The sequence below is a fragment of the Otolemur garnettii genome, unplaced genomic scaffold (genome assembly GCF_000181295.1).
Source record: "Otolemur garnettii isolate 467f Iridium unplaced genomic scaffold, OtoGar3 scaffold00027, whole genome shotgun sequence".
Classification (NCBI taxonomy): domain Eukaryota; kingdom Metazoa; phylum Chordata; class Mammalia; order Primates; family Galagidae; genus Otolemur; species Otolemur garnettii.
Window position 1 is genome coordinate 179,041 of NW_003852422.1, and position 26,728 is coordinate 205,768.

The 26,728-nt window shown below is 47.3% G+C and overlaps 2 protein-coding genes across 6 annotated transcripts in view; both read right to left on the reverse strand.

Annotated features, from left to right (window-relative positions):
- Positions 1-4,373: 4,373 nt before the first annotated feature.
- RBFA (ribosome binding factor A) lies at positions 4,374-16,858 on the reverse strand. The gene is made up of 7 exons (XM_003788445.3): positions 16,339-16,858; positions 14,264-14,306; positions 13,129-13,311; positions 12,376-12,488; positions 9,359-9,443; positions 6,246-6,316; positions 4,374-4,960 (listed from the first exon to the last, which is right to left on the reverse strand). The coding sequence occupies exons 1-7, from the start codon at positions 16,824-16,826 to the stop codon at positions 4,603-4,605; spliced, it is 1,341 nt and encodes a 446-aa protein (XP_003788493.2). The 5' UTR covers positions 16,827-16,858; the 3' UTR covers positions 4,374-4,602.
- Positions 16,859-19,960: 3,102 nt separating this feature from the next.
- The window catches only part of LOC100965497 (glyoxylate/hydroxypyruvate reductase B-like), a 34,125-nt gene continuing 27,357 nt past the window's right edge, over positions 19,961-26,728 (reverse strand). For 4 of the 5 annotated variants that reach the window (XM_023512378.1, XM_012804317.2, XM_023512376.1 and 1 more), the window contains 3 exons: positions 24,608-24,786; positions 23,206-23,302; positions 19,961-20,416 (listed from right to left, as the gene is read on the reverse strand). In XM_023512378.1, coding sequence (XP_023368146.1) covers positions 20,260-20,416; positions 23,206-23,302; positions 24,608-24,786 — 433 coding nt within the window. In that variant the 3' untranslated portion in view covers positions 19,961-20,259. Of the gene's footprint in view, positions 20,417-22,095; positions 23,071-23,205; positions 23,303-24,607; positions 24,787-26,728 lie in introns of those variants that run through there. The other variant, XM_023512379.1, reaches the window with a different exon arrangement.

Sequence of the window (26,728 nt, forward strand, 5' to 3'; positions counted from 1 at the left end):
CACCAAGAACATCAGTAATGGTTATATAATTATAAAATACAGAATAAGTATGTCCTTTTTTCTTTTCTTCACTTAACTGATTTAATGAAATTGTAGAAAATATGTAGATTGTATATTACAGAATGCATAAAAATGCAGTATATTTGACAATTTAATGGAATAAAGAAAAGAGAGTGAGCAGAGGCGTACTGGGACGGAGGAAGTGACTCCATTTGGGAACCTGAAAGCAGCTTTCTACATGCTGATACTGAGGCTTAGGGTATCACACTAAGTGACAACATCCAGCATTAGAAGAATATGTACAATATGCTACCTTGTAAGGAGAAATAAATATATACGTGTATACTCTTTTATTTCCAAAAATAACAACAGCATTCACAAGCCAAGCAAGGCCTAAGAAACAGAAGGACCCTTCCCTGGAGCCCAGGGAGGGAAAGTCCCGGCCCACACCTCGATTTCGGACTTCTGGTCACAGAGCTGTGACACAACAAATTTCTATTATTTCTGCCATCAAGTTTATGCGAATTTGTTATAGCAGCCACAGGTTCCCAATGGCCAAAGTTGGGATAATTTAAGCATCAAAACATATGAATGTATTAACTATTGAGTAAAATAGAAAACCTCAAGTTCATGCTGACTAAACAACCAAATAAAATTAAAATCTGATGGGGCAGGATGTGTGGATTCTATCTAGTACCTCAGAGGTACTTAGTAGCACGGAGTGGGCCTGACAGATGTGCAAACATGGCCAGGAATTGACAGCCCAGAACTGAGGCACAATGTTGCTACCCTGACGTCCCTGCCAGAGAAGCAAGTCCTGAATTTAGTCATGAGAAGCACCATGCATGTCCAAACTGCTGTGTGCTCCACATGACTGGGCTGCACTCCTCAGAACCCCACAAAGGCCAAGGAATCGGGACAGTTGCTCCAGGGTAGAGAGGATCCATGGGGTGGCAGGTCCTTGGCAGCAAAGGCATCACTGGGACAAATGACAAACCTCAAAGGGGTCTGAGGACTACTGGCATCAGAGCAGGCTTTGTGAGTGGGCAACGTGTGCCATGTAAGCCTCACATGTGGTTTAACTCCATGCTCTCACCATCTTAAAATTATTAATTTTTAAAAAAGGTACCCTACTTTTTCACTTTGCATGGGGCCCCACAAATTATATAACCAGTCTGGGGTGTATTAATATGTCAGTGTTGATATCCCGATTTTGATGGTTGCACTGTGGTTCTGTGAGAAAATGTCCTTGTTTTTAGGACATTTTAGGAAATACACATTTAAAAAAATACACATCAACGGTGGTTCTAGGTTATCAAGTAAGCTGCTGACTCAAATGGTTTAGAAAAACTTTTCTATACTAGACACTTGACTTCTACTTCTCTGTACATTTTGGAATATCCCAAAATAAAAACTTATCTTAAAAGAGGTATATGCAGTGATCCCATTTGTAAATACGTTGACAGAAAAAAGGCTAGAAACGTATATAACTCCTTCCCCACAACTGTTCCTTTTTTTTTTTTTTTTTTTTGTGGTGGAGTCAGAGTCTCACTTTATCGCCCTCGTTAAAGTGCCGCGGTGTCACACAGCTCACAGCAACCTCCAACTCCTGGGCTTAGGGTGATTCTTCTGCCTCAGCCTCCTGAGTAGCTGGGACCACACGCGCCCACCACAGGCACCCACCACAACGCCTGGCTATTTTTCTTTGTTGCAGTTTGGCCGAGGCCGAGCTTGAACCAGCCACCCTCCGTATATGGGGTTGGCACCTTACCCACTGAGCCACAGGCGCTGCCCTTTTTTCTTTTTTTTGAGACAGATTTATGTCGCCCTTGGTAGAGTGCTGTGGCTTCACAGCTCATAGCAACCTCAAACTCTCGGACTTAAGTGATTCTCTTGCCTAAGCCCGAGCCTCCCAAGTAGCTGGGACTACAGGTGCCCGCCACAATGCCCGGCTATTTTTTGTTGCAGCTGTCGTTGTTTAGCTGGCCTGGGCTGGGTTCTAACCTGCCAATCTTAGTCGTAACCACTGTGCTACAGGCGCTGAGCTCTCCCAACTGTCCTTAAAGATGGGGTTTCCCTGTGTTGCCTGGGCTGGAGTGCAGCGGCTGTTCACAGGCATGATCATGGCAAATGTAGCCTCAAATTCTCAGCTCAAGTAGTCCTACCATTTTGGCTTCCCAAAGTGATGGGACTGTAGACATCCCCCACAAAATCCAGCTCTGCACCCAAATTTAACAGTGCTTGTCTCTGGGAGATGAGATTACATGGGGCTTTCGTTTCTTTTATTTTGGTGGTATCATGTTATAGATTTTCTGACAGAGAACATATACCACTGCTGTAAAAAGAAAACAAAGTTAGGCTGGCTGTGGTGGCTCACACTTGTAATCATAACACTCTGGGAGGCCGATGCTGGTGAATTGCTTGAGCTCAGGAGTTCAAGACCAGACTAAGCTAAAGCAAGACCCTGTCTCTAAAAATAGCTGGGTGTGGTGGTAGGTGCCTGTAGTTCCAGCTACTTGGAAGGCTGAAGCAAGAGAATCACTTGAGCCCAAGAGTTTGAGGGTGCTGTGAGCTGTGATGACGGCACTTTACCCAGAGAGAGTCTGATTTTGTCTCAAAAAAGGAAAAAATACATAAAATTATCTTTAGAAATAGAAAATTAATTTACTTCAATATGCTTGCCAGTGTCAGAACACAGATATTTATGGTCATTGTGTCTAAAGCAGAGAGAAAATGTGGGGGCCATCTTTGCTCCCACTCTCCCTCTGCACCTGCTACAAGCCAAGCACTGAAAGGTCTCTGTTCCCTATACCCTTATGTGGGCATGTACCATCCTTCCTCCACCTGTCCCTTCTTCCTACCCATCCCCTCTTTCCTCCCCCACAAATCCACCCAAGCCCTTTCTCCTTCAAGGTAGCTGGAAGCTTTACAAGCTGAAGTTTTTTACAGCTGAAGTTTTTTTTAATATCAAACAGGCTTCCCTTCCTAGCCAATGGAATGGGGAGGAAAGGAGCCTGAGTCCTGAGGGAGCTGGAGATTCTGTCCCAGGGATAACACTGGAAATCCCACCAAGGAAAGTCACCTTCAGGTGCCAATACTGGCCTCACTCCAGGACCATGGAGGGACTCTGGCCAGTACCAGGCCCAGCCCTACCCTGGGAACTGTACTGTGATCAACTCAAAACATGTTTTTACTGTGATGTGAACAGCTCTTGCAGAATAGAGAGGGAAGGGGTACACTTGTCTACTGGCTGCTGCTGGTCTCTGCCCAATTCCTTTCCGGGACCCACCACTGTCAGTTCAGTGAGGGGCGCCACAGAGGTCTCCACATGGCCCACTTCAGCACCTGCTCTCATAGCAGACTGCCTCCCACTCAGCAAGCACCTATCACATTCAAATGCTTTCTGTATGCCATCTCAGGCCTTACAGTAACACATAAGAAATCCTAGTCCCATGGTATTGGTAGGAAACTAGGAAATAAGGGCTCAGGGAGCCAACACTGACCTCGTAGCTAGTTTGGTTCCCAGACCGTGGGGAATTTAGAACTTGACAGTGAGGGCCTGGGCATTGTGGGAAATGGCCAGACCAAAAGATCATCTACAGGGTGTGGTGTGTCTTTCTTCCAGTAAACAGTAAAATGAGTCTGCCTTGGAGGCTATATAAAGAATTTAGTAGGATAGATGCTCCTTATGGCTTATATCCCTTAGAAGGCAAAGACCAGATCTGCTGGATATTTGGGTGGACTTTAGGAAATACACACTAGCTGGCCATAGGTACCAAAAGGAAAGGCTGTGACTGCTCAGGTGTGACAGGGGCCATGTCATGGGCAGGGGAGCCCAAGAAGCCCCATCAAACTCAGTAACTCACACATTCTGCTCAACCATGGCCTCAACCAGGAGTGGAAACTATAAGAGATCTGGTCAGAGGACAGAGCCCCAGATACTGGGTCAGGCTTGGCAGCTCTAGACAGGTGGGGGCTCCACAGTGTTGTGTCCAGTCCCACGGGCCAAGAACTCAGCGCCGCTGGCCCAGCTGTGCAGGGAGAAGGGCCCAGGCTACCATCTGTGAAATGCTATTTTACTATTTTCATTTTGTGTGTTTCAGTTTCATTTCAGTTGTTTGTTTATTTACATATATAGAAAGAGTCTCACTATGCCCTAGGTAGTGAGGGCATCACAGCTCACAGCAACCTCAAACTCTTGGACTTAGTGATTCTCTTGCCTCAGCCTCCCAAGGAGCTGGGATTACAGGCGCCAGCCACAACGCCTGGCTATTTTTGTTGTTGTTGTTGTCATTGTTGTTTGGAAGACCTGGGTGGGGTTTGAAACCACCAGCCGCAATGTACGTGGCCGGCACCCTAACCACTAAGCTACAGGTGCAGAGCCAGCTGTTAATTTTTTTAATTTAACCACCAGTGACTTTCCTACAGGAAACCATGTTTAGATACATGGAAAAGCCTGGAAACATTGAAGCACAGAGCAGATGACACCACCAGTGGCCTCCCTGGTTGTACGCTGTGCCTCCTGCTGGTGGACCCTCTCTAACACATTTGGGCAGAGTCCACATTCTGTAGCCATGGCAGTCAGAGGTGGTGCTGTGTGGTCTACTCTTCCCGGGCTCCCCAGCAGCGGCCCTGATCTGTGCTACCTCCTCTCTCTGCCTCCCACTCTTCTGAGTCGTGAAGGTGGCACTTGTAGCCTGGGGCATCGTCCAGGTCGTCCCCACCTGCCAGGTAACTCCTAAGGGAGCTGTCCTGGTCTCCACGGGGCTTGGCCTTCTTCTTTATCATCTGCTTTGCCAGCTCAGCCACTGTCCCAGGCCCAGCTGTGTGCCACTGCCTGCTCTCCTTTCTCCTCTTGTACTCTGCAATCTGCTTGTTGAGCGCCTCATGATCGATCCCATACAGACTGGACTGAGCAGCAGGCTCCGCAGTGCCACACAGTGGTGGAGCATCAGGGTCCCTGGAAGACGAGAAGAGGAGCCTTCACACAAAGCACAAACTGCATCCCAGACCATAGTACCCTTGCCTGGATGCCCACACATGGTGCTCTTCATCTGTTCACTCCTGAACTCTCTATAGCATCAATTCTCAACCTGTGGGTCACGATCCCTTTTTAACAATGAAAATACATTGCTGCATTAGGAAGGTTGAGAACCACTGCTTTAGAGCATCAACCTGAGGGCAATGGAGGAGGGTGGGGATGGGCTTGGGCCCTCTCCAGAGCCAGTACCCAGTGGACAGCACAGTCCTGATGTGGCATCCTGTATCAACACTAAATGCATCTTCAACTGTTCTTCTTCTTTTTTTTTTTTTTTGCAGTTTTTGGCCAGGGCTGGGTTTGAACCTGCCACTTCTGGCACATGGGTCTGGTGCCCTATTCCTTTGAACCACAGGCACCACCCTCTTCAACTGGTTTTTAATAAACGTGCCCAGTGTACCAGGCCAGTTAAACAGAAAGAATTATAGGTTTGGTCACTCAGGTCTCACCCAGGTTTTGTGATGAGCTAGAGGAGTCTGTGCACAGACAGCAACACACACAAGAGGTCCCATCACCCCCCGGGCCTTCCCATACCCTGTCTCAGCTCCCTGACTCCGGACATGCTGGGCTGTCGGTCTCTCTGCAGGGCTTTGTCTGGCTCCAGAGTTTTCATGCTGAAGCATCAGAAGCCCCTGGCAGGCCAGAAGAACCACACTGGAGCAATGTCTAGGCAACACTGACACTGCTGTCTGAGGACAACAGCAAGATCCTGTCCTTATCTGTATGGGTGGACCAGACCCCCAAACACCCCTGCATCTCCCAGGCTCTGTTACCTCCATGGGCCACTCCCAATCTGCCGGCCCTGCCTTCCTGCAGATCCCCAATGCACTGATTCTTCTATGATGTCTACAAGCTCCAGAGACAGAGAGCACTGCTTTTTATTTACAGATGTGTTCTAAGTGCCAGACCAGGGCCAGTGGCAAGCCAGTGCTAGGTGGCACTCAAAAACGTGTTGAGTTAATGAAAAGGATGAGAGACTCACAAGAGACCCCTTTCCTCACTGGAAGAGTCCTGACAACACTGCTGGGTTGACTACTGAGGCCCTCATTGCAAACAGCACTGGGCCCAAAACAGGCCTGCTGCAGGTGGACACTGGGTCCCAGGCAAATGCCAGGGGTCTGCACAAGCTGTGCAGCCTCCGTGAAAAACCACCACAGCACACCTGGAATTTACCCTTGGAACTAAAACTTATGCTCACATGTATTACCTGAAGTCGTTTTGTACAAAATGTTCTCCCTCCTGGGGTCCAAAGTCAGCTATGGCCAATAAGTGGTCAATCTGAAAAGGAACAGAGGTAGAGTGGTGAGCCCTGCCCCTCCACACATGCATGAGGGCTAGGCTCTACCCAGCTCCAACACTCCTCCTTCTGTGTGGTCTCAATCACAGATCTTTCCATCAAATTTTATAAAATTCCTTTGATTGACTCTCCCCAAATACTAGGGTTTGTTCAATAGCCTGTGCTTTCCAACACCTTACTGTTATTTGAACATATCACATTTTCTCTGATAATGAAGTAAGGCGTTTTCAAAACTACATTTAAGGGCGGTGCCTGTGGCTCAAAGGAGTAGGGCACTGGACCCATATGCCAGAGGTGGCAGGATCGAACCCAGCCCCGACCAAAACCAAACAAACAAATAAAAAAGACTCCCACAAAACTATATTTAAAACTGTAAATGTTAGTCTGGTTGGGCTCAGTGCCATGAGGCTATAGTCATATCACTTTGGGAGGGTGAGGTGGGTCACTTGAGCCCAGAAGTTCAAGGCTTCAGTAATCTATGATAATACTGCTGTACTCCAGCATGGGTGATAGAGCAAGACTGTCTCAAAGAAAAAATAAAACAAATACACAAGAAATAAAACTTATCAACAGTCAAATTTATGAAAACATCAGTTAAACATTACTTGAATTAAATAACATTTACTCATGTCTAACGTAGTCTTTTTTTTTTAAACATCATTCTTTATTTTTATTTATTTATTTTGCAGTTTTTGGCCAGGGCTGGGTTTGAACCTGTCACCTCTGGCATATGGGACCAGTGCCCTACTCCTTTGAGCCACAGGTGCCGCCCCTGTCTAACATAGTTTTACAAAATGCTTCAATTTTGCCACAGAACGTCTATGTTTGCAAAAAGCTTCCGAAGAAGACAAGGTAAAATATGTTGGGAAGTCTGTCAGGAGTCATGGTGGAGGGACCCAAACTGACCATGAAAACTGCACCTCTGTTGGGCACATGTGATATACCTATACTGGGGCAGCAGCCCAAACCTCACTAGATGCTATCCTGCCCAAATCTTAGCCTGCCTGTTTCTTGTTCTATCCTCCAGGGATGTTCTGAGTAGGCCACATGAGCATTTCAGGTCCCACCTTGCAGTGGCAGCCAGCTTCAAGATAGCCTGTGCCTCCCCATCCAGTGACCATTTCTGGGAAGGAACCAACAGAGCTGGGTGGAACCTCCCTTCCAAAGGCAGTAGGAGTCTGTGGTGGGCACTCACTTGGAGATCCCAAGAAGGTGCTGAGAAAGGCCTCGCTAATGTCCTGCAGCACACTGCTGTGACCTATGCTGCTCTTAACCCTTCACAGGGAGGACTGTCACTCTACTCCTTGGCTTCCTTTTCTTTCTTTTTTTTTTTTTGAGACAGAGCCTCAAGCTGTCCCCCTGGGTACAGTGTTGTGACATCACAGCTCACAGCAACCTCCAACTCCTGGGCTCAAGCGAGTCTCCTGCCTCAGCCTTCCAAGTAGCTGAGACCATAGGCGCCCGCCACAACGCCTAGCTATTTTTTTTGGTTGCAGCCGTCATTGTTGTTTGGCGGCCCGGGCTGGATTTGAACCCACCACCTTAGGTGTATGTGGCTGGTGCCTTAGCTCCTTGAGCCACAAGCGCCGAGCCTTGGCTTCCTTTTCTAACTAGGAAGGGAAACCCCAGATCTGTCAAGATCATTGCCTGCCTAATGTAATGTTACTTATACAATGCGTAACAGAAGACAAAAATGTCAAATGTCTTCTTTTCTTTCTGTGGGTCTAAACCCTGTCTGGTCATCAAGTGAATAATAGTTGCATAATTATAATGTTATAAATGCTATTTGCTGATTTTTGGAAAACTTTTCTAAGACATAACATACCTTACTACAACCAGGTAACCACCACCCAGATTAAAAAAAAACACACAAACACACACACATATATACACACCACACACACACACACACACACACACACACACACACACAGAGACATATATGGGCCGGGTGCAATGGCTCATGCCTGTAATCCCAGCACTTTGGGAGGCCAAGGCGGAAGGATTCCTTGAGCTCAGGAGTTTGAGACCAGCCTGATCAAGAGCGAGATCATGTCTCTATGAAAAATAGAAAAACTAGCTAGGTGTTGTGGCAGATGCCTGTAGTTCCACCTACTTAGGAGGCTGAGGCAGGAGGACTGCTCAAGCCCAAGAATCAGAGGTTGCTGTGAACTATGATTACACCATGGCACTCTACCTAGGATGACAGAGTGAGACTCCGTCTTAAAAATAAATAAATAGGCTCAGCGCCTGTGGCTCAAGTGGCTAAGGCGCCAGTCACATACACCTAAGGTGGCGGGTTCGAATCTAGCCCGGGCCACCAAACAACAATGATGGCTGCAACCAAAAAAAACAGCCACAGGCGTTGTGGCAGGCGCCTGTGGTCCCAGCTACTTGAGAGGCGGAGGCAGGAGACTTGCTTGAGCCCAGGAGTTGGAGGTTGCTGTGAGCTATGGTGCCACGGTACTCTGCCCAGGGGGATAGCTTGAGGCTCTGTCTCAAAAATAAATAAATAAATAAAATAACACACACACACGTGCATATTTACAGGTTTTTAACTTTACAATTAACTTGTCAGCAAGGATCATCATGATAAAAACACAGTCACAGGGCAGATGTAAACCTTACAAGCTTGGTCACTTGAAGGGAGGGAAATGCAAAGTAGGGGCAAGCACAGGAGGGCAGCTCTGGCCTCCAGAGTGTCCAGTTTCTGAGGTGAGGAATAGATTTCATTTACTTCTTTGTTACAGTGATAAACATAAAAAATTACACCCAAAAAAGCAGTCACCACTACATGCTTGGAACAAGGTAACTATATTATCTTTTCAATATTTAAAAATTAACTTAAATTTAGGGTGGCGCCTGTAGCTCAAAGGAGTGGGGCACTGGCCCCATATACGGGAGGTGGTGTGTTCAAACCCGCCCCAGCCAAAAAAACTGCAAAAAAAAAAAGAAATCTAAATTTAAATTTCCACTCATATGAAAGTTTACATGATAAAGAGTTAATTATTCAAAAACCTTACTTCCACCTGGGCTGCATTTTCCTTGTCTTGAACAAACACTATTGGGGGCATGTTCTTCAGTGTCTGCTGGGACATCAGAAGGTGCCTGGGGAGAGAGTGGGTCTTCACAGGTGCACTGCAGGCTCAGTCATGAGGTAACACAGCACAGAGCAGAAGACAGAAAGACTCACCAGGAGGGAGGAGAGGTTTACTGCAGTACTCAAAGATGAAAATGTAAATCCAGAAAAGCCATCTTCACCCAACACCACACCACAAAGGGCTATAAAATGCATTATAACTGCAGCTGTTTGTAATTCTCTCAGTGTAGTTCTGAGATGCTTATAAACAACATGACCTGAAGTGCATTGTCTCTGGGCACCACCCAGGCCTTGGGCTTCAGGCCTGTGTTCTAGCAGCCTGTCCTCCACTCAGTAGACAATCACTTGCAGGACACAATCCTCGAGGACCTAGATTTCAGAAGTGATCTTGCATTTTCAGAAAGGACCTTTGTATTACATCATGCAAAGCAAACCAACCACAGTCAAGTCTAGGCACAGCACAGGTGCCCAGAGAACACAGGTATGCAGATTTCAGCAGACGGCTATAGGTTCAGCTATGATGAACCTTAGGTGACCATCGAGCCGGGAAGAGGGACCTTCAGCTCAACTAAATTTTCTGATTGGCTTAAAATCAGAAAGCAATGCTATTTCAACACCTGTTGGAAATCTCTCATTTTCCTGCTTTTCTTAAATAGTAAAAGATGAAATTGGCCATTCTTTGACACACAATTTGAGAGATTCTCAGGGATTGCTATAAGAGATGTCAGTGATGACTATGTGACAAAGTCAAGGACAACTTCCCAGTCTCTGCCCCTTCCCCTGAAAACAGGGCACCAAAAAAGGTGAGGAGGCCAGAGGGAAAAAGGGAGGGGCTGAGCCTAGAGGAGGAATTCAGCTCTCATGTACTAGCTGGTGAGTCTGACTTCTGTTTAACACTGAAGAGAAAACTAAGCAACTTCTTTATTAGTGCCAGTTCAGCAATTCTCAAAATTTTTGGTCTCAGGAAAAGTCTACATTTTTGAAAATTATTGAGGATCCAAAAGAACTTCTGTTTGCGTAGGTTTTTATCAATATTTAATATACTAGAAATTAATTCAGAAATTGAAAAATCATGTCTTTTTAAAGTCACTTAAGGCTCGGCACCCATAGCACAGTGGTTACGGAGCCAGCCACATACACTAAAGTTGGTGGGTTCAAACCCACCCCGGGCCAGCTAACCAACAATGACAACTGCCACAACAACAACGACAAAAAATAGCTGGACGTTGTGGCAGGCGCCTGAAGTCCCAGTTACTTGGGAGGCTGAGGCAAGAGAATCGCTTAAATTCATGAGTTTAAGGTTGCTGTGAGTACTCCACCAAAGGCGACATAGTGAGACTGTCTCAAAAATAAATAAATAAATAATGTCACTTAAAATACTAAACTCACTAAATGCTCACATGGACATTTTAAATGAAAAATAACCATATATGTAGTATTACATTAAAAAACCCAGCAGGTTAGCCGGGCTTTGTGGCAGGCCCTTGTAGTGCCAGGTAGTAGGGAAGATGAGGCTAGAGAATCACTTAAGCCTAACAGTTTAAGGTTGCTGTGAGCTATGATGCCACAGTACTCTACTGAGCGTGACAAAGTGAGACTCTGTCTCGATTAAAAAAAAAGGATAACAACTCCTGTGGCTCAAAGGAGTAGGGCGCTGGCCCCATATGCCAGCGGTGGCAGTTCAAACCCAGCCCTGGCCAAAAACTGCAAAAAAAAAAAAAAAAAAACAGCAGGAAGCATGGCATTATTACATTCTGGCACATTCCCCAGGCCCAGGCCTAGCTTAATGGAAGACAGCTGGGATCGCATCACTGCTTCTGCATTCTGTCCTTACTTTGACTGGAATACAAGAAAATCTGGCTACACAAAGATAAACATGACTGGGAAAAGAGCATATTAGTAACCTTCAGGAAAGTGTGGATCTTCCTTGATACTACACAAAAGCCCAACATCTGGTAGTTTACTAAAGGTTAGTTATGACATGGAATCTAAAACCATACCAAGCCACATGTCATGTTCTGCCATGCTGAAATCCACTGGTCCAGCTGGCACTTTAGATCTCCCCATGTGTGATTTTGTCATCTCATACATGGGTCACTTAGAAAACAATAGCTTACCAAATTATTCAGACTTCCTAAATGTTGACACGGTTACAAGATTTATTATATAACACTACATTTGTTAGTGTCAATGCCAATCTTTTCAGAAGAGTCTTCCAAGTACTCAGAAGCTATCACAGCAGTAAATGTAAGTTTTCCAAAATTGTGATTGTCACTTGAAACCTTAAATTCAATTATTTGCAACAAATATGATCAGTGGAATGCCATGAAGTGACAGGTCCATGCACTTGCTTTTGAGAGAATGTCTCCCAAAACACTCAGACCTGAGGTCTGCTCACTCATTCTTTTCTGTTTAGTGTTCTCCCTGCCACAACCATCATTCCTGAGCAGACACTAGGTGGTCTGTGTATGCTTCCCATTACACAGAGTATTAAGAAAACACACAGAGTCAAGATTTTAAAAAATGAATAATTTTTGCTTATTAAGGATATTCTGAAGTAAAAGTGGCATTGTCTTTTCCTGTGAGCATGTGATGTCTGGCTCTGAGGCTCTGGCTGGCAACAAGGTACCAGCACCTTCCCCTGAGGCTTGTGTCCTCAGTGCAAACGCAGCAGAAAAGTAAAGGATCTCTCATCCTCACAAACTCCCAAAAGGACCGCTGGATCTATAGGGATCCTGGACCACACTTTAAAATGCTGACCCAGATTATAGCATATATGAAAATGCAAATTACACTCTGGAATTCCAAAAAATCTAAAATTTTCCTTAAATACAAAAATATTTAGTGAGAAGTTAAGTAAGTCCACTTACAAGAGAAACAGCTAGGAAATTTAATGTGCAAGCAAAAAGCCAAGTACATTTAGGAAGCAAACGCCTTCACCTCATGTGTGCAGCGCTTCTCTGTAGGGTGGCCTGTGTTTGTGAGTTCTGCTCAGCGGAGAGAGTTGTCTTCCAGTACACGCGGCAAGCTGAGAAGTCTGAAGTCAGGGAGACCTGCGACCCACCCACCCACCAATCACTTTTTAGTTTATGAGGGTTTTTAAGACAAACAATGTTCAGCAGATGAAAACAAAAGCTCCAGATACCTCTCCTACCCCAAAGCCCAAGTCCCAGGGGCATACCACTGCACCTAAAGTCTCTCCTGCCTCTTGTCCAAGTCCTGCCAGCCCCTCAGTTAACTAAACTGACCCTGCAGCACAGGCTTCACGGCCATTTGCACTGAGATACTCATTGAAAATGCCCTAGTGCCACTTATCCACCCGATTTCCCTTTAGCTAACCTCACTCTGAGTTGGGTGGAAGAAGGTATCTCCTTCCTTTCTGTCCTGAGTTAAAAGGACAGATGTATTCCTACACTTGACAACATACCAAAACCCCTAACATTGTACCAGGACAATGTCAAAGGACCCCTTGCCTATATGCAGTGAAACCTCTGTTCTGCACAGAAGACACCAATTGAGCACTGTCTTTAGTGCTCAGATAACCAGACCAAGCATTACTCTGCAACTCCGAACTAAGACTTTGTGAGAGAAAAGATACCATGCTTTAATTCTAGGGCAAGAATGGGCCGTGTGAACTAAGTGCCAGGCCTGCCGCCCTCAGCTCAATTTCTGCTCTTTGGCCCTATAGTATACCTTGGAGAGCTCCACTCTCAGGTCGTAGACCTCCTGACTCACTTCAGGGGTGCATAGCAGGTCAGTGAGCGCTTTGTGGAGGAGGCCATTCAGAGTCCTCAGGCGCACTTGGTCTTCCTTCCTGGCTTTCTTTGAAGTATTCTTCATCAGGAATTCGAACTTTGATGGTGATGGTGTGTAAGTCTCCACCAAAAATAAGAACACACAAGACCAACATTACAACTGTACCCTAGACTTCAATGACCCTCGCCAAGGGGCCTGGGGACGAGCTCAACAGATCACTAGACACTGCTGCTCTCAGTAAAACATACTGCTCTCAGGCACCTCAGCTTTTGTGAATATATTTGCTTTATAGCCAGATCCTTCTAGATTTTACCTGGTGGTCCTCCAAGATTAAAAGTACTGCTTGTGTGGAGGGGTGTATGTATGCACACACACACACATATGAATAACAGAGTCTCACTTTGTTGCCCTGGATAGAGTGCCACAGCATCATCACAGCTTGCAGCAACCTCAAACTCTTGGACTCAAACGATCCTCCTGCCCTAGCCTCCCGAGCTCCCGAGTAGCTAGGACTATAGGTACCCACCATGATGCCCAGCTAGTTTTCCTACTTTCTTACAGATGGGACCAGCAAGCTCAGGCTAGTCTCAAACTCCTGAGCTTAAGCAATCTACCCACCTTGGCCTCCCAGAGTGCTAGGATTACAGGCATGAGCCACCCCGTCTGGACACCAGCATAAATTAAAAAAAAAATTGTATTGAAGTACAATTCACACACTATAAAATTTACTCTATTAAAGAATTCAATTCAGTAGTTATTGGTATACACATTTATTTTTTCTAATGAGAGCCATTTATTGTATAAGCTTTTACAATATACACACACACTAAAAATTTAATGGATATTACTATAACATAACTTAATAACAATTATGACTTTCTAGAAAATGTTATTGTCAGTACATTTTTTTGAAAAGGTCAAAATTTCATGTTACCAATGGCATCCAGTCCCATCCATACAGGCTACTGTTCCCTCTAAAATAGAAATTATTATAAAAGACTGCCCAGCAAGAATTTCACCAACTGTTAAAATTGGACTCCTATCAACATTATGGCTACCACACTATACTTACCAAGTGAGACCCCAAGGAAGGACCGTCATACCAAAATTTTTTTCTACAGGAAGAAAATAAAAATTATGCTAGATAGTGATAGCAAATTAAAAAAGAAAAACCGACATATGTTAACTCAACAGGTTATGACACCACAACTGTTTGTAAAGAGCCAAACTTGGACACAGTTCTTTTTTTTTTAAGTAAGACATTGTCTTATATTTATTTATTTTTGCAGTTTTTGGCTGGGGCTGGGTTTGAACCCACCACCTCTGGCATATGGGGCTAGTGCTCTACTCCTTTGAGCCACAGGTGCCGCCTGACACAGTTCTTCTGTTTCCAGGGCTCTAGAAAACGTCAATATTTAATTGATAACAACATGGTCTGTGGGGAGGGCATGAACATGGTGTTAATTCACCTCATATTTTTACTTCAAGTCCACTTCTGATCCCAAGGGTAGAGAAATTAGATTTTCAAAACATAATGACTACACGTACATTAATTCTATATTCTAGTTGATAAAGTTGTTTCCCAAGGAGGAAGAGGTGAACAATTGTGATGCTGCAACTCAGCAAGCACACAGCAGACAGTGGACACCACACTCACTAATGGAGGGGGAATTCCAGACTGGCAAGGGAAGAGGCTAGAATGATTCCTGTGGTGTGTGCTTGAGCTGGAGTCCAAGGCCACACAAAAACGTTTATACGTGAGTACACACGTGAGGTTTAGTATAAACATGTATTTTTTGCTTTGTCAGATGAGAAGGCCCAAAACACACACACTCCAGTAGCAACATGCCCAGCACCCATATCATAAATTTCTAACACCACTCTCCAATAAAAGGAACCAGGGCTCTTTGGAGAATGAGCAATTCTGGGGTTGCTACAGGAATATACAAGGTGAACTTGGAGCATCTTGTAGTGCCACAAAGTACAAGTGCTAAACACACACACACACACAAACACACACGAAAACACGGCAACCCCACAATGATAGGGTATGTCAAAGGGACAAAGGTACTGAGAGAGTTCCTAATGGTCAGAGCTGGAACAACTAGAGCAAAATAAGATAATACTGGATTTTAACCCCTGAATCCATATTGATATGAATAAATAAATAAATGAGGGAGAAGATACATCTCTCATGCAGAATGCCAAATTATTTATGAACACAACTCTTAACATATGAGCAGCAAATAGTGACTTTCTCCCAAAGAGTATGGATGGGGGATACGGTTTCATTACAGTAGAGAGACCTAACACCTCAGCCAGGTGACCAGGGCCAGCATCAGCAGTGTGAGTCACGTTCACAGTGTATTCCCTCCCCAAACTCCAAAGCCCATGTCTAATCATAAGGAAAACATCAGAGAAACTCCATAGATGGGCATCCTACAAAATACCTTACCGGCAATCCTCAAAACTGTCACAGTCATCAAAAGCAGGGAAAGATTGGGCGGCGCCTGTGGCTCAAAAGAGTAGAGCGCCAGCCCCATATACCGGAGGTGGCGGGTTCAAACCCAGCCCCGGCCAAAAAAAAAAAAAAAATTATAAATGGGAAAAGACAGTGACAATGTCTGGGCGGGCCTAAGTAGACAAGACATGAATGGTGATATGGAACCTGAATGGGGTCCTGGGACAGAAAACGGAACTGAGATAAGAACTGGGGAAATGGGCTTCAGTTAACAATAATGCAGCAATGTCAGTTCACTAATTATAACAAATTATCAGGACGAGGTTTATTTTTCCAATGAAGACCCCACAGAAAGTCAACATTAACATTCAAAGGAAATTCTTATATTTTTTCTTCCCTTTATTATTCCTCCTGAAAAATACTATGGCGACAAAGTTGACATAAACATTATCACTTTGCTTTTTTCTTTTTAAACCCCACAAACGTTTGAAAACAGAAAAAGATTAGGTGGACAGACTGCAAGTGTTAATAGCGAGAAGCCAACTTGTCGCTTATCTTTCAGTCGTAACCCGACAAAAAAGGTCACGAAGCGCACCGGGGTACGGGGTAGAATACCCTTCCTGCCCCTCGCGTACACCCGCCCCTCTCCAGATACCCACAGCGCGCACACAACCTCGCGGCATTACTTGGATTTCGAGGCAAATTTCTTGAGCAGGTTCTTGCTGCCACAAGAGACTGAAGAGCCGTGCAGGTCCCGCGCGCGGCCTGGAAGCAGCGCGGCATTGCAGGTGCGGAGCAACGCCCAGAGCCCTGCGTGGGGACTCCACAGCCGGCCGGTCAGACCCGACATGCCGCGCACCGGACGTGACCTGAGAGACAACACACAGGACCCGCGGCGCGCGGGATACCGTGTCCCAGCTTGCAGCCGGCAGCGTTGTAGAGCGTCGCAACGTTTGGACGTAAGGAGCACGGCATGTGGGCGGAACAACGTGTGGAGGAAGGGCGTACGGCGTGTGGGCGGGACAATGTCTGGAGATAAGACCCACGGCAAGTAGGAGGGAAGCTGGAAACACCTGGGCCACGTGTGGGAGGCATCCGAGGCGTGTAGGCAGAGCTGGAATGTTGAAGATAGGCCATGGCGAGTGGACAGGAACGGCAGAAAGGCATGAGGCATAGGGAAAAGACCGGAGGGCCGGCAGCTTCGAGGACGCCACGGGATGATTGCGGCGTGTGGGCGGGGCCGAGGCATATGGGAGGGCGTGGGTGGAGCGATGCGTGACTGGCGGCGGAAGGCTCGTTGCGGAGGCGGATTGCGCGGCCTGTGGGCGGGGCCTGTGCGTGGGACGAGACGACGGCTGGACGTGAGGCCGGAGGTATGTAGAGGGGGCAACGTCTGAACGTGAGGCGCAGGGCGTGCGGGCAGGGCGGGGCCGCAGAAGTGTGGCCGTGGTTTGTGGGCGGGCCGGCTGGTAACTTTGCGAGCGGGTCACGGCGTGTGACCGGAGCGAAGTGGATTGTGTGGGCTGGGCCTGTGGCGTATGGGCGGGAACACGGCTAGACGTGAGCCGGGAGTTGTGTAGGCAAGATTACGTCCGGATGTAGGGCTCACGGCACATGGGCCAAACGGGGACTGAGCAGGAGGCGGGCCAAATGTGGGCGGATTGAGCGTGGTGAGGCGGGTTGTAGCGTGTGGGCAGGGAAGTGGTGTGTTGGGGTGGGCCGGCTGGCCGGCCGGCAGCCTCGTGGGCGCAGCTTAACGTTAGGACGCAGAGGGTGGGCGGGACCGCGACGTGTGTGCGGAGCGCTGGCTGGTTAGTAGGTGGGCGGTGTGTGAGAGGAGCGGAATCGTGGAGGCGGGGATGATAGGCAAACTGGGGGGGCGGCGCGCGAGGTACTGGCGGGGCTACAGCTGGAAGCGAAGTCAGCGTTGGGTTGGCGCGGCTTTGCGTATGTGGGCGGGACGACGTTGGACGCGAGGCGGGAGGTGTGCAGGTCAGAATACTGTCTGGACGTGAGGCGCTCGGCGTGTGGCGGTGCGACGGCTGGATTTGAGGAGCAAGGCGTCTGGAGCGGGCGATGTCTGGACCGGAGGCGGGCGGTGTGTGGGCGGAGCAGGTGCGCGGAGGCGGAGTTGTGGTGGCCCGGTGGGTCCCGCAAACTTGCGGCAGTGGTATGGGGGCGCGGCTTGGCATTTGGGTGGGGCCGGCGGCAGACGTGGAGGCGTGGCTGTAGGCGGGGCTGGAGAGCCGAGGACTGCACCTCACGCTCTGTCCTGATTGAGCGCGAAGGCTCTGGCTTGTGATCCTACGCTGGGAGGCTGAGGCGGAGGATCACTAAGCCCAAGAGTTGGAGGCTAAGCGGGCCGTGGTGACTCCACTGCTCTCACCACGCTGACCGCGTCCGGGAGTGGGCGCGGCCTCCAGCGGATAACGGTCCCGGGCAGGGCTCAGCCCTATAGTCATAGAACTTGGTCGAGATGTGTGAAAAAAACACGTGAGTAGGGACCACAGTGTTGGGGAACGTGTGGTGTCATACTCGGTCCTGGCACCGTGGGGGGGTGCCTGTGCCCAGCTTGTCACTGTGGCACCCCCTTCCAGCCTCTGTGCCGGTGTTGGGAGCTGGAGGCCTCATGAAACAGACACTCTTGACACGCTCCTGTTCTCCTTTACTTGCCCCTTTTCCTGGGGAAGGAAAGAAGAGCTGAAAGTTAACCCTGGTTTCCCCCTGCCTTTTTGTGAGAGTTGGCCATAAGGAGGTTCTCTGACCTCCATCCTGAGGGGTCCTGCCCCTACCAGGGAAACAAGGACAAGGAGAGCAGACTGGCCTTGTTGGGTCTGCTAGTGTTCGATCATACCCTTTCGTCTAGTCAGAGTTGTACGCAGGTATCCATGCTTTGTTCATGCCTACCTAAACAGCTCTCCAGGCAGGGCCCGAGAGGATGGTGTCCGGAAAGCTGGGCAGTTGGCCTGGAAGAGGTGTTTGGGAGGGCAGTGGGCACTGGTCTTGAGGCAAGAAAGTAAAAGCAGAACTAAAAGAATCTGTCCTAGCTGCCCTGTGTAGGCCTCAGCTTTTCTGTTGTCTGTATGTTTCTTCCTTGACCTAAGGAAGAAACTAAAAGAATCTGTCCTAGCTGCCCTGTGTAGGCCACAAGCTTTTCTGTTGTCTGTATGTTTCTTCCTTGACCTAAGAGGGGGCCTAGATTGTAACCTAGTAACTTCCCTGGACTTCAGTCACCTTTAGGGGCAGGTAGTCTGACTGGTCTCAAGGATGCAGGTGAATCTGGCCTTCCACTTTGAGCCCAGTACTTTGAGGATGATGTCATGTCTCTCTCTGTTTTATAACCTTCATGTGCACTCCCACCCTAAAAAGTGGATAAAAGAGAAGCAAGAGATTGAGTTGTGGTGGGTGGGGCTCTGTTTTGGAGACATAATGGTATTCTGAGTTACCCCCGGGCGAATAAACTCTCTTCCTCTAATCAACTGGTGCCTGGAGTCTTCTGTCTGCGTAGGTTTCCTGCTACAGCCCCAGTGTTGGGAGGGTGCACACCCAGCCCCACAAGGCAGTCTTGTGCTAGGACCCTCCTTCCTGACCTCACTCTGTGTATCTCTACATCTGTTTATTTGTATCCTTTAAAACATCTTTCAGGACCAGGCATGATGGCTCACATGGCCATAATCCCTGTCCTTTGAGAGGTAGAGGTGGAAGGATGGCTTAAGTCTGGAAGTTGAGGGTTGCAGTGAACTATGATCTGGCCACTGTACTCTAGTGTAGGCCATAAGGCAAGACTGTCTCATAAAAATATTATACATATCCTTTGTAATAAACTGGTAAACATGCTTCCTTGAGTTTAGTCACGTATTGTAGCAAGTTAATCAAACCCAAAGAAGGGGTTATGGGAAGCCCAATGTGAAGCTTCAGGGAAGCTGGGTGGTCAGAAGTTCTGCAGGCCCAGACTTTTTTTTTTTTTTTTTTTTGCAGTTTTGGCTGGGGCTGGGCTTGAACCCACCACCCCTGGTATATGGGACCTGTGCCCTACTTAGTGAGCCACAGTCACCGCCCCTAGACTTTTGACGAGTCTCTGGAAGAGGACAATGTTGTGGGCCTGACCCCTCCCCCATGGGGTCTGTTGGATGGTGTCGGGGTTGAAATGGGTCAGAGGTCACCTAGGTGATGTCCACTGCAGAATTACTTGCTTGCTATTGAGGAGAAATTCCTGAGTAGCTGGCGTTATAAGCATGCTGTGAGAGAGTAGTGGGAGAACTTTTCCCTCACAAAGGCCCTCTAGGAAATTCACAGAGCAAATCCAAATTCAAAGTAAAACCGAGTCTAGGGCTTTAATCCAAATTCAGCCATTTGCAGGCTGAATCCCTTCATCTGAGAAGAGATTGAAACTTTAAACAAGTAATTCTTCTCTGTGCTCAGTTTATGAATGAAAAAAACAGAAATTCCCTCAAGAGCTGCCTCCCATAAAAGTCAGCAACCATGGCTACCTTAAAAGCCTATCTAGCCCCAATGACATACGCCAGTCTGCACACTAAGCTGAACATTATAAAGTTCACAGAATGCGATTTGTGCCTGTGTAATCTGCCATGCCTCATCCCAGGGACTCACTCTGGCAGCACTTCGTTGGGAATGGGCAGGCCATTGAGAGAGGCCAGGATGCTCTCAGTCATGTCCCTCATCATTTGCCATCTGGCCTGATGCGTTGCACTTCCAATGTGAGGTGTCAGAGTGACATTCTTCAGTTTTAGCAAAGGATGATCTCTGGAACACAAATCAATCAAGGAAGACTGAGAGTTGTTAGGTCTCTTTAACTCAGCCACCCCTTTGTAACAATGAAAATACATTGCAGCATTAGGAAGGTTGAGAACCACTGCTTTAACTCCACGATCTGGTTGTAACTCTGTGACTGTCCTTACCTAGGACTGATGGAATGAAGATGCATCCTATAGTGTAGTTAAGGGGAAGGAGCTTTTCAGAACACCTGTGTCCATCCCCTGGAAAGAGGGGCCTGGAAACCAGTCTCAGTACCAGCCTGGGGACTGTAACCAAATCAGGCCAATTGTACTAACCCTTGTCCATAATAGTAGTTGGTACATAGGCTAGGCCTGATTCTGTTCAGAAAACGTCTGGGCAATTCTTCATGATCTGTCCTGCAGTGAGACTGGGCTGCACCATGACCATGCTGCAAAGTGTGCAGTGCTGACCTGGCCAGTGAGGTCCAGTTGAGCCCTCTCAATAGTCACGTGATAATACTGACATTAATGACTATTTCAGGAGACTGAATGAGAGTCTTCTTGGGATGTAACACCAATAGAGAGTGGCCTAAGGAAAAACCGGACACAGCTAAATCCTAGTTAATTCTATGCTTGGCTTTTAGAGGATGTTTGTTGTTTCTCTAAATCCATCCCATTCCTCCAAATATTGGCATAGTCATATGGATAGTGTTGCTGTACCTGTCACATAAATACTATAATAAATGTAAATGCTCAAATAAATATGACCTTTGTGCTTAGGAAAGCCTAGGCTAATGGCCAGGGCATGGCCTATGTGGTAAAGGGTTCACCTGGTAGGCAGGGTAGCCTGGGGTACTCAATTCTGCATTTTCCAAAGAAATTACTGGGCCTGACCAGGTCCTGAGAGAGCACCGTGGAATCATTGAGACTTTTTGCCTAATAAGAGTGTCTTTATATTTGGGGCTGTGAGCAATGCCATATGGCTAATGCTAGCAATGTCTTTAATGGTGACCCATTCGCCTGGGTCATCTGTATGCGGTATCATTTGATGTCCAGAGGGGCTGGAGACCAGGCAGCTGAGGTCAGGTCTTCAGGCTCCCAGCCCTACTTGACCAACCCTTGGACACCAAGCTCAGGTTCATTCCCTTGGCTGAGAATTTTTCGTGTGTCTTGTCACACATCATTGGTGGACATAGGCAGTGCTGTCCTCACAAGTCCAGGGGAGCTCGGGCCTGGTCTGTCCTAAACTCTATCCTATGTACTGTCTCCCTTTGATAACTTTAAACTGTGTCCTTCCTCTGTAATATGCTGTGGCCATGAGTACAATAGCTTTACTGAGTTCTGTGAGTCCTTCTGACAGATCATTAAGTCTAAGGGTGATCTGGGGACTACTAGTGCCATTAGTAAATACATTTTTTTTTTTTTTTTTTTTGAAACAGAGCCTCAAGCTGTCCCCCTGGGTAGAGTGCCGTGGCATTACAGCTCACAGCAACCTCCAACTCTTGGGCTCAAGCAAGTCTCCTGCCTCCACCTCCCAAGTAGCTGGGACCACAGGCGCCCGCCACAATGCCCGGCTATTTTTTGGTTGCAGCCGTCACTGTTGTTTGGCGGGTCCGGGCTGGGGATTCGAACCTGCCACCTTAGGTGTATGTGGCTGGCGCCTTAGCCGGTTGAGCTATAGGCGCCGAGCCCATTTTTTCTTTTTAAAAACAATCCAGTAGTAACTATTTTGCAAAGCAAAGAATGTTTAATGTCACTAAATAATCCTGAATATTTTGCTTTATAAAATATTCTATTCTTTTTTATCTGTAAAGCACACCCATAGTGGGCAGCAATAAAGTTTCTCCCCCAAACCAAGATGAAAACTCAGTTTGTTAGAGACAGTACAGAGATGAAAGATTTGTATCAAAAGATTAGTATCAAAGAGACAGTAAAAGATTAAATTACTTATTTAGTAACAGGCCAGATAGCTGCTTTGTACAGAACACAGGGAATGTACCACTTGTGTTAAATGAAATTTTGGGAATAACCCTGGTATTTGCCCTGTGACTTATTTTTGAATCTAATAAGTAGGTCATTTCAGTAGAACATCAGGAATGATCATGGAACTTCTAGGTTTCCAGGTTAGTTAGACATTAAGTGTCTACAATGCTCATGCTTCCTAATTTATGTTGAGATTGCTTTTTGATCTTTGGGTCAAAATACACAAGCAAATGAAATATCTATAAATTTCCACACATTACTTAAAAAGCAATGAGGGAATAACAACTTCAGTTTTATCTCACTAAAAACTTCACAAGTTAAGGGTGTAACAGGGGATCAGATAACATGTGTCCTGCTGATGCACACCTGCAAACCCAAGGACACAGGCATCACATTTGGTTCTCAGGAGCAATTTTCACAGGACTTTGGAAACTAACAGTGCTAGGAAGATGATGATAATGGAAAAGGTAGAAATTGCATCATGTAGGTTACAGTTGATGGTATGAGGATATTGAACCTCAGAAAACAAGACTAAAGTGAAACATAGAAACTGCACAGATTTCTAACCGAGAATGACCAAACTTATCCTTTGGCAATACCGAGGGTCACAGCTGGATATGGGAGGTATCTCATGCAGCTTCCTTCTCCATGGCCATTGCCTGGGGCATCAAGAGCTTCTTTTTGAGGTGTTGCCACAGGCTGGATAGGAAGGTCAACAGAGGCCTGTTTAGGTCCTTCCCTGGCCAAGACCCTGTAGCTCCATGACATGGCTGCAAAGACCAACAGCAGTTTTGTCTAAGGACTCCACCCACTATGGTTCTGTGGCTCTCTTACCTGGGCAGGGGCTCTGGGTAGGTCACGTCCAGTGCTGCGGCACAAATGACCCCAGTCTGAAGAGCTTCCACCAGGGCATCCTGATCCACCAGCAGACCTAGGCCAAAAATAAGCAGCCCTGTAACCACCACAGCTTGGCCACAGCAGAACAGAAGTTTGGAACACACCTTCTGTTTCTCACACATCTCACTTCTCTTCCACTGACATGTTTAAAGGTAAATCAAAATTTTTAGGCACGTGGAAGGCTGAGGCAGGAGGGTTCCTTGAGCTCAGGAGTTTGAGACCAACCTGGGCAACAGTGAGACCCCATCTCTACTAAAAATAGAAAGACTATCTGAGTGTTGTGGTGGGCATCTGTAGTCACAGCTATTTGAGAGGCTGAGGCAAGAGGATTGCTCAAACCTAAGAGTTTGAAGTTGCTCAGGCTGATGCCACAGGACTCTACCCAGGGTGAGGGAGTAAGACTTTGTCCTAAATAAATAAATGTAAATCAAAAGGAGAAGTTTGTCAAAAAACATGTAGACTTCATAGGTCTAATTTATTATGAATATTAGATGTAAGAAAAACCAGGTCAGAGCCCACCATGTGCGAGACAGAAAGCTGAGTCTTCTACCCACATGATCTCCCTAAGCCCTGAAACAACCCAACAAGGCCAGTGTTCCTTCTGTAGGTGGGAAACTGAAGCTGGTAGTTAGGACATGCAAGTCCTGTGTCGTACCTATGTGTCACATAGCTGCTACCTCATCTGTGCTGACTCAACCCCGGGTATGTCTAACTGCAAACCTAAGCCCATCTCATGCTACTGCCCAAAGCCACAGTGTAGGAGTAAAGAGACAGCTACCACCTGCCTGATAGCAAAAGAAACAGTGTCCTTCTGGTGGAGGCCACTAGTGGCCCTGGACCCCAAGCTGATGTACAGGGTCCTGGCTGTGACACCGAGAAACTGCTGTATGGCTGTCAGAAGAGGCTTACCCTGAGGCTTCTCCTGGGGCTTTCCCAGAAGCTATCTCTCTGGCCTGCGGAGCCCCACTCAACCTGAGTCTCCAAGAACTTCCCAGCAGGGAAGTTTAGCCTCGGAGGCTGCCTGGTGTAACGTGGCATTGGCTGTGCCCACACTGGGCACCCACTGGGGTGCCTCCCCACTGTACTCCCATCCTTCTAAGTGCACTGCCTGCAGCCACTGCACTGGCTACCACACAGGGCCGCCTGCTCATGGGGCAAACATCAAATAGCCAAAGTAACACCGTTACCAATTCCTCTCCATGAAGAGATGAGATTTAGATCCCCCCATATTGTGGCATTCTTCTCTTTTTGTTACTAATTTGAGGTTCAAAACACTGTAAAAGTAAAAATCAGGAATATCTTTAGAAAGTAAAAGTCCCTTAATTCCCCCGTTCTGCACCTCTGCCTACGTTGATGAGAATGGCAGTGGGTTTCATCAGCCTCAGCTCCCGGCACCCGATCAGTCTGTGGGTCTGGGGTGTAAGGCTCAGAGTCAGCATCACAAAGTCTGACTGCTGCAGCAGATCATCCAGCCTCTTGCAGTAAGTGGCCCCAATGACTTTCTCCTCCTCCAATTTCCTGCAAAGGCAACAAGGAAGAAAAATCACATCCTTTCACTAGAAATTCACACAGGCTCGGGGCCTGTGGCTCAAGTGGCTAAGGCACCAGCCATGTACACCCAAGGTGGCAGGTTCGAATCCAGCCCAGGCCCGCCAAACAACAATGACGACTGCAACCAAAAAATAGCTAGGCGTTGTGGCGGGCGCCTGTGGTCCCAGCTACTTGGGAGGCTGAGGCAGGAGACTCTCTTGAGCCCAGGAGTTGGAGGTTGCTGTGAGCTGAGATGCCACGGCACTCTATCCAGGGGGACAGCTTGAGGCTCTTGTCTCAAAAAAAAGAAAAAGAAAAAGAAATTTGCACAGAAAGAAGCCGCTCAGAGGAGCCAGACCCTGTTGTCCTGCTGGGTCCAGAAGACCAGTGATATCCTCTGGCCACTGGAAAGCCTTAGAATCACTGACTACAAGGACCTGCAGGGCCAGTGCTGCCTCTGTCTTTTTGAAGGCCCCAGCCCAGTATAGGCTCTCAGAGAGGTCAGAGACTGGGAAACACCCAAGATCAGACCAGAGCCAGGAAGGAGCTTTGAGTGCACCTGCTGACCAGAAAGCTGGCTGCGTAGGGTCTGGCACAGGCAGGGCTTTGGTTTTTCTTTTGTTCTGGGTGTTTTTTTGTTTGTTTGTTTGTTTTTTAATTTGAGACAGAGTCTCACTATTCTTTTGCCTCAGCCTTCCAAGTAGCTGGGACTACAAGTGCCCACCACAACTCCTGGCCATTTTTTGGTTGTAGTTGTCATTGTTTGGCAGACCCTGGCTGGGTTTGAACCCATCAGCCCCAGTGCATGTTGCTGGCACCCTAGCTGCTAAGCTACAGGCACTGGTTGTGAATCAATCTTAACTTCTATCTGGCACCATTGCACACAAAGAGCACAGTGACCAACCCTCACCAGACATGTGTCTGGCTATGGGCATGGAGTGAAGGCAGATGATTCCCAGATGCTGGCCCACTCACACAAACCCCTGCCTCCCTCCCTTTGCCCTCTTATGATGCTGACAGCCAAGAGTGACTCCTAACACAGTAATTAAAAAAAATTAGGAGGAAAAATTCTGATACAGAATTTCCTGGCACACCAGCCTTGAACAATGTCAGTTACATGAGAGAAATTCTGGGAAGATAGCTGACTAGTAGGAAACCTCAGCAGAGAGTTTTCCTTTTGTTCTGGTTTTTCTCTCTTTTCCTGACCAGAGAGAAAAACTGGATGGAATCAGACTCTATGAAGCCAAAGGTGGGAACTGAGCCAAGAAAGAAGTTTGAGGCAAGCTATAACTCTAAGGAAGAGCATTCAAGAAAATAAACTACAGGTACAAGGCCTACTGACTAGAGGACTGGAGACCCCTCCCCCAAGCAGGAGGCCCTCCACAGCTTATCTTCAAGTGAGCAGGGAACAAAAGACCTCTCATTTTACCTCATTAGAGAGAGCCATTAAACAGCAGGTCTCTTTCTCCAGGGAGGTCCCACTTATGAACCTAGACACCACCTTGTAAGACACAAAATTGAACAGATATTTCCCCCCACAAGTCCAAACTCCCACTCCACCCGTTGCTGCTGCATGGCAGTGTGAAGTTCTGCCCCCTGCAGAGTACAGAGGACCCTTGTCCTTTGATTGTTTGGTCTTTTCCTGAGAGATCTGGGCATAGTATGGACTGCCAACCATCAGGACGGAATCTGTGACTAACAAGGAAGAAAGAGGGTGTGGGAAGAAAGGGACAATCGACAGGAGCAGGACCAATACCCTGGTTATGACTATGCATGACCAGTGGTGATGGTGACCCTCAGTTTAGGCTATGTCCAGGGGGATGAGGTGCAGAACCCTTGGCTCTGACAGCACCCACAATGGGACAGTGGTTATTCCATGTGGACTAAGTTCAGCAGGCAGGACTGGTCCTCAGCCCCTGCTGGCTCTACA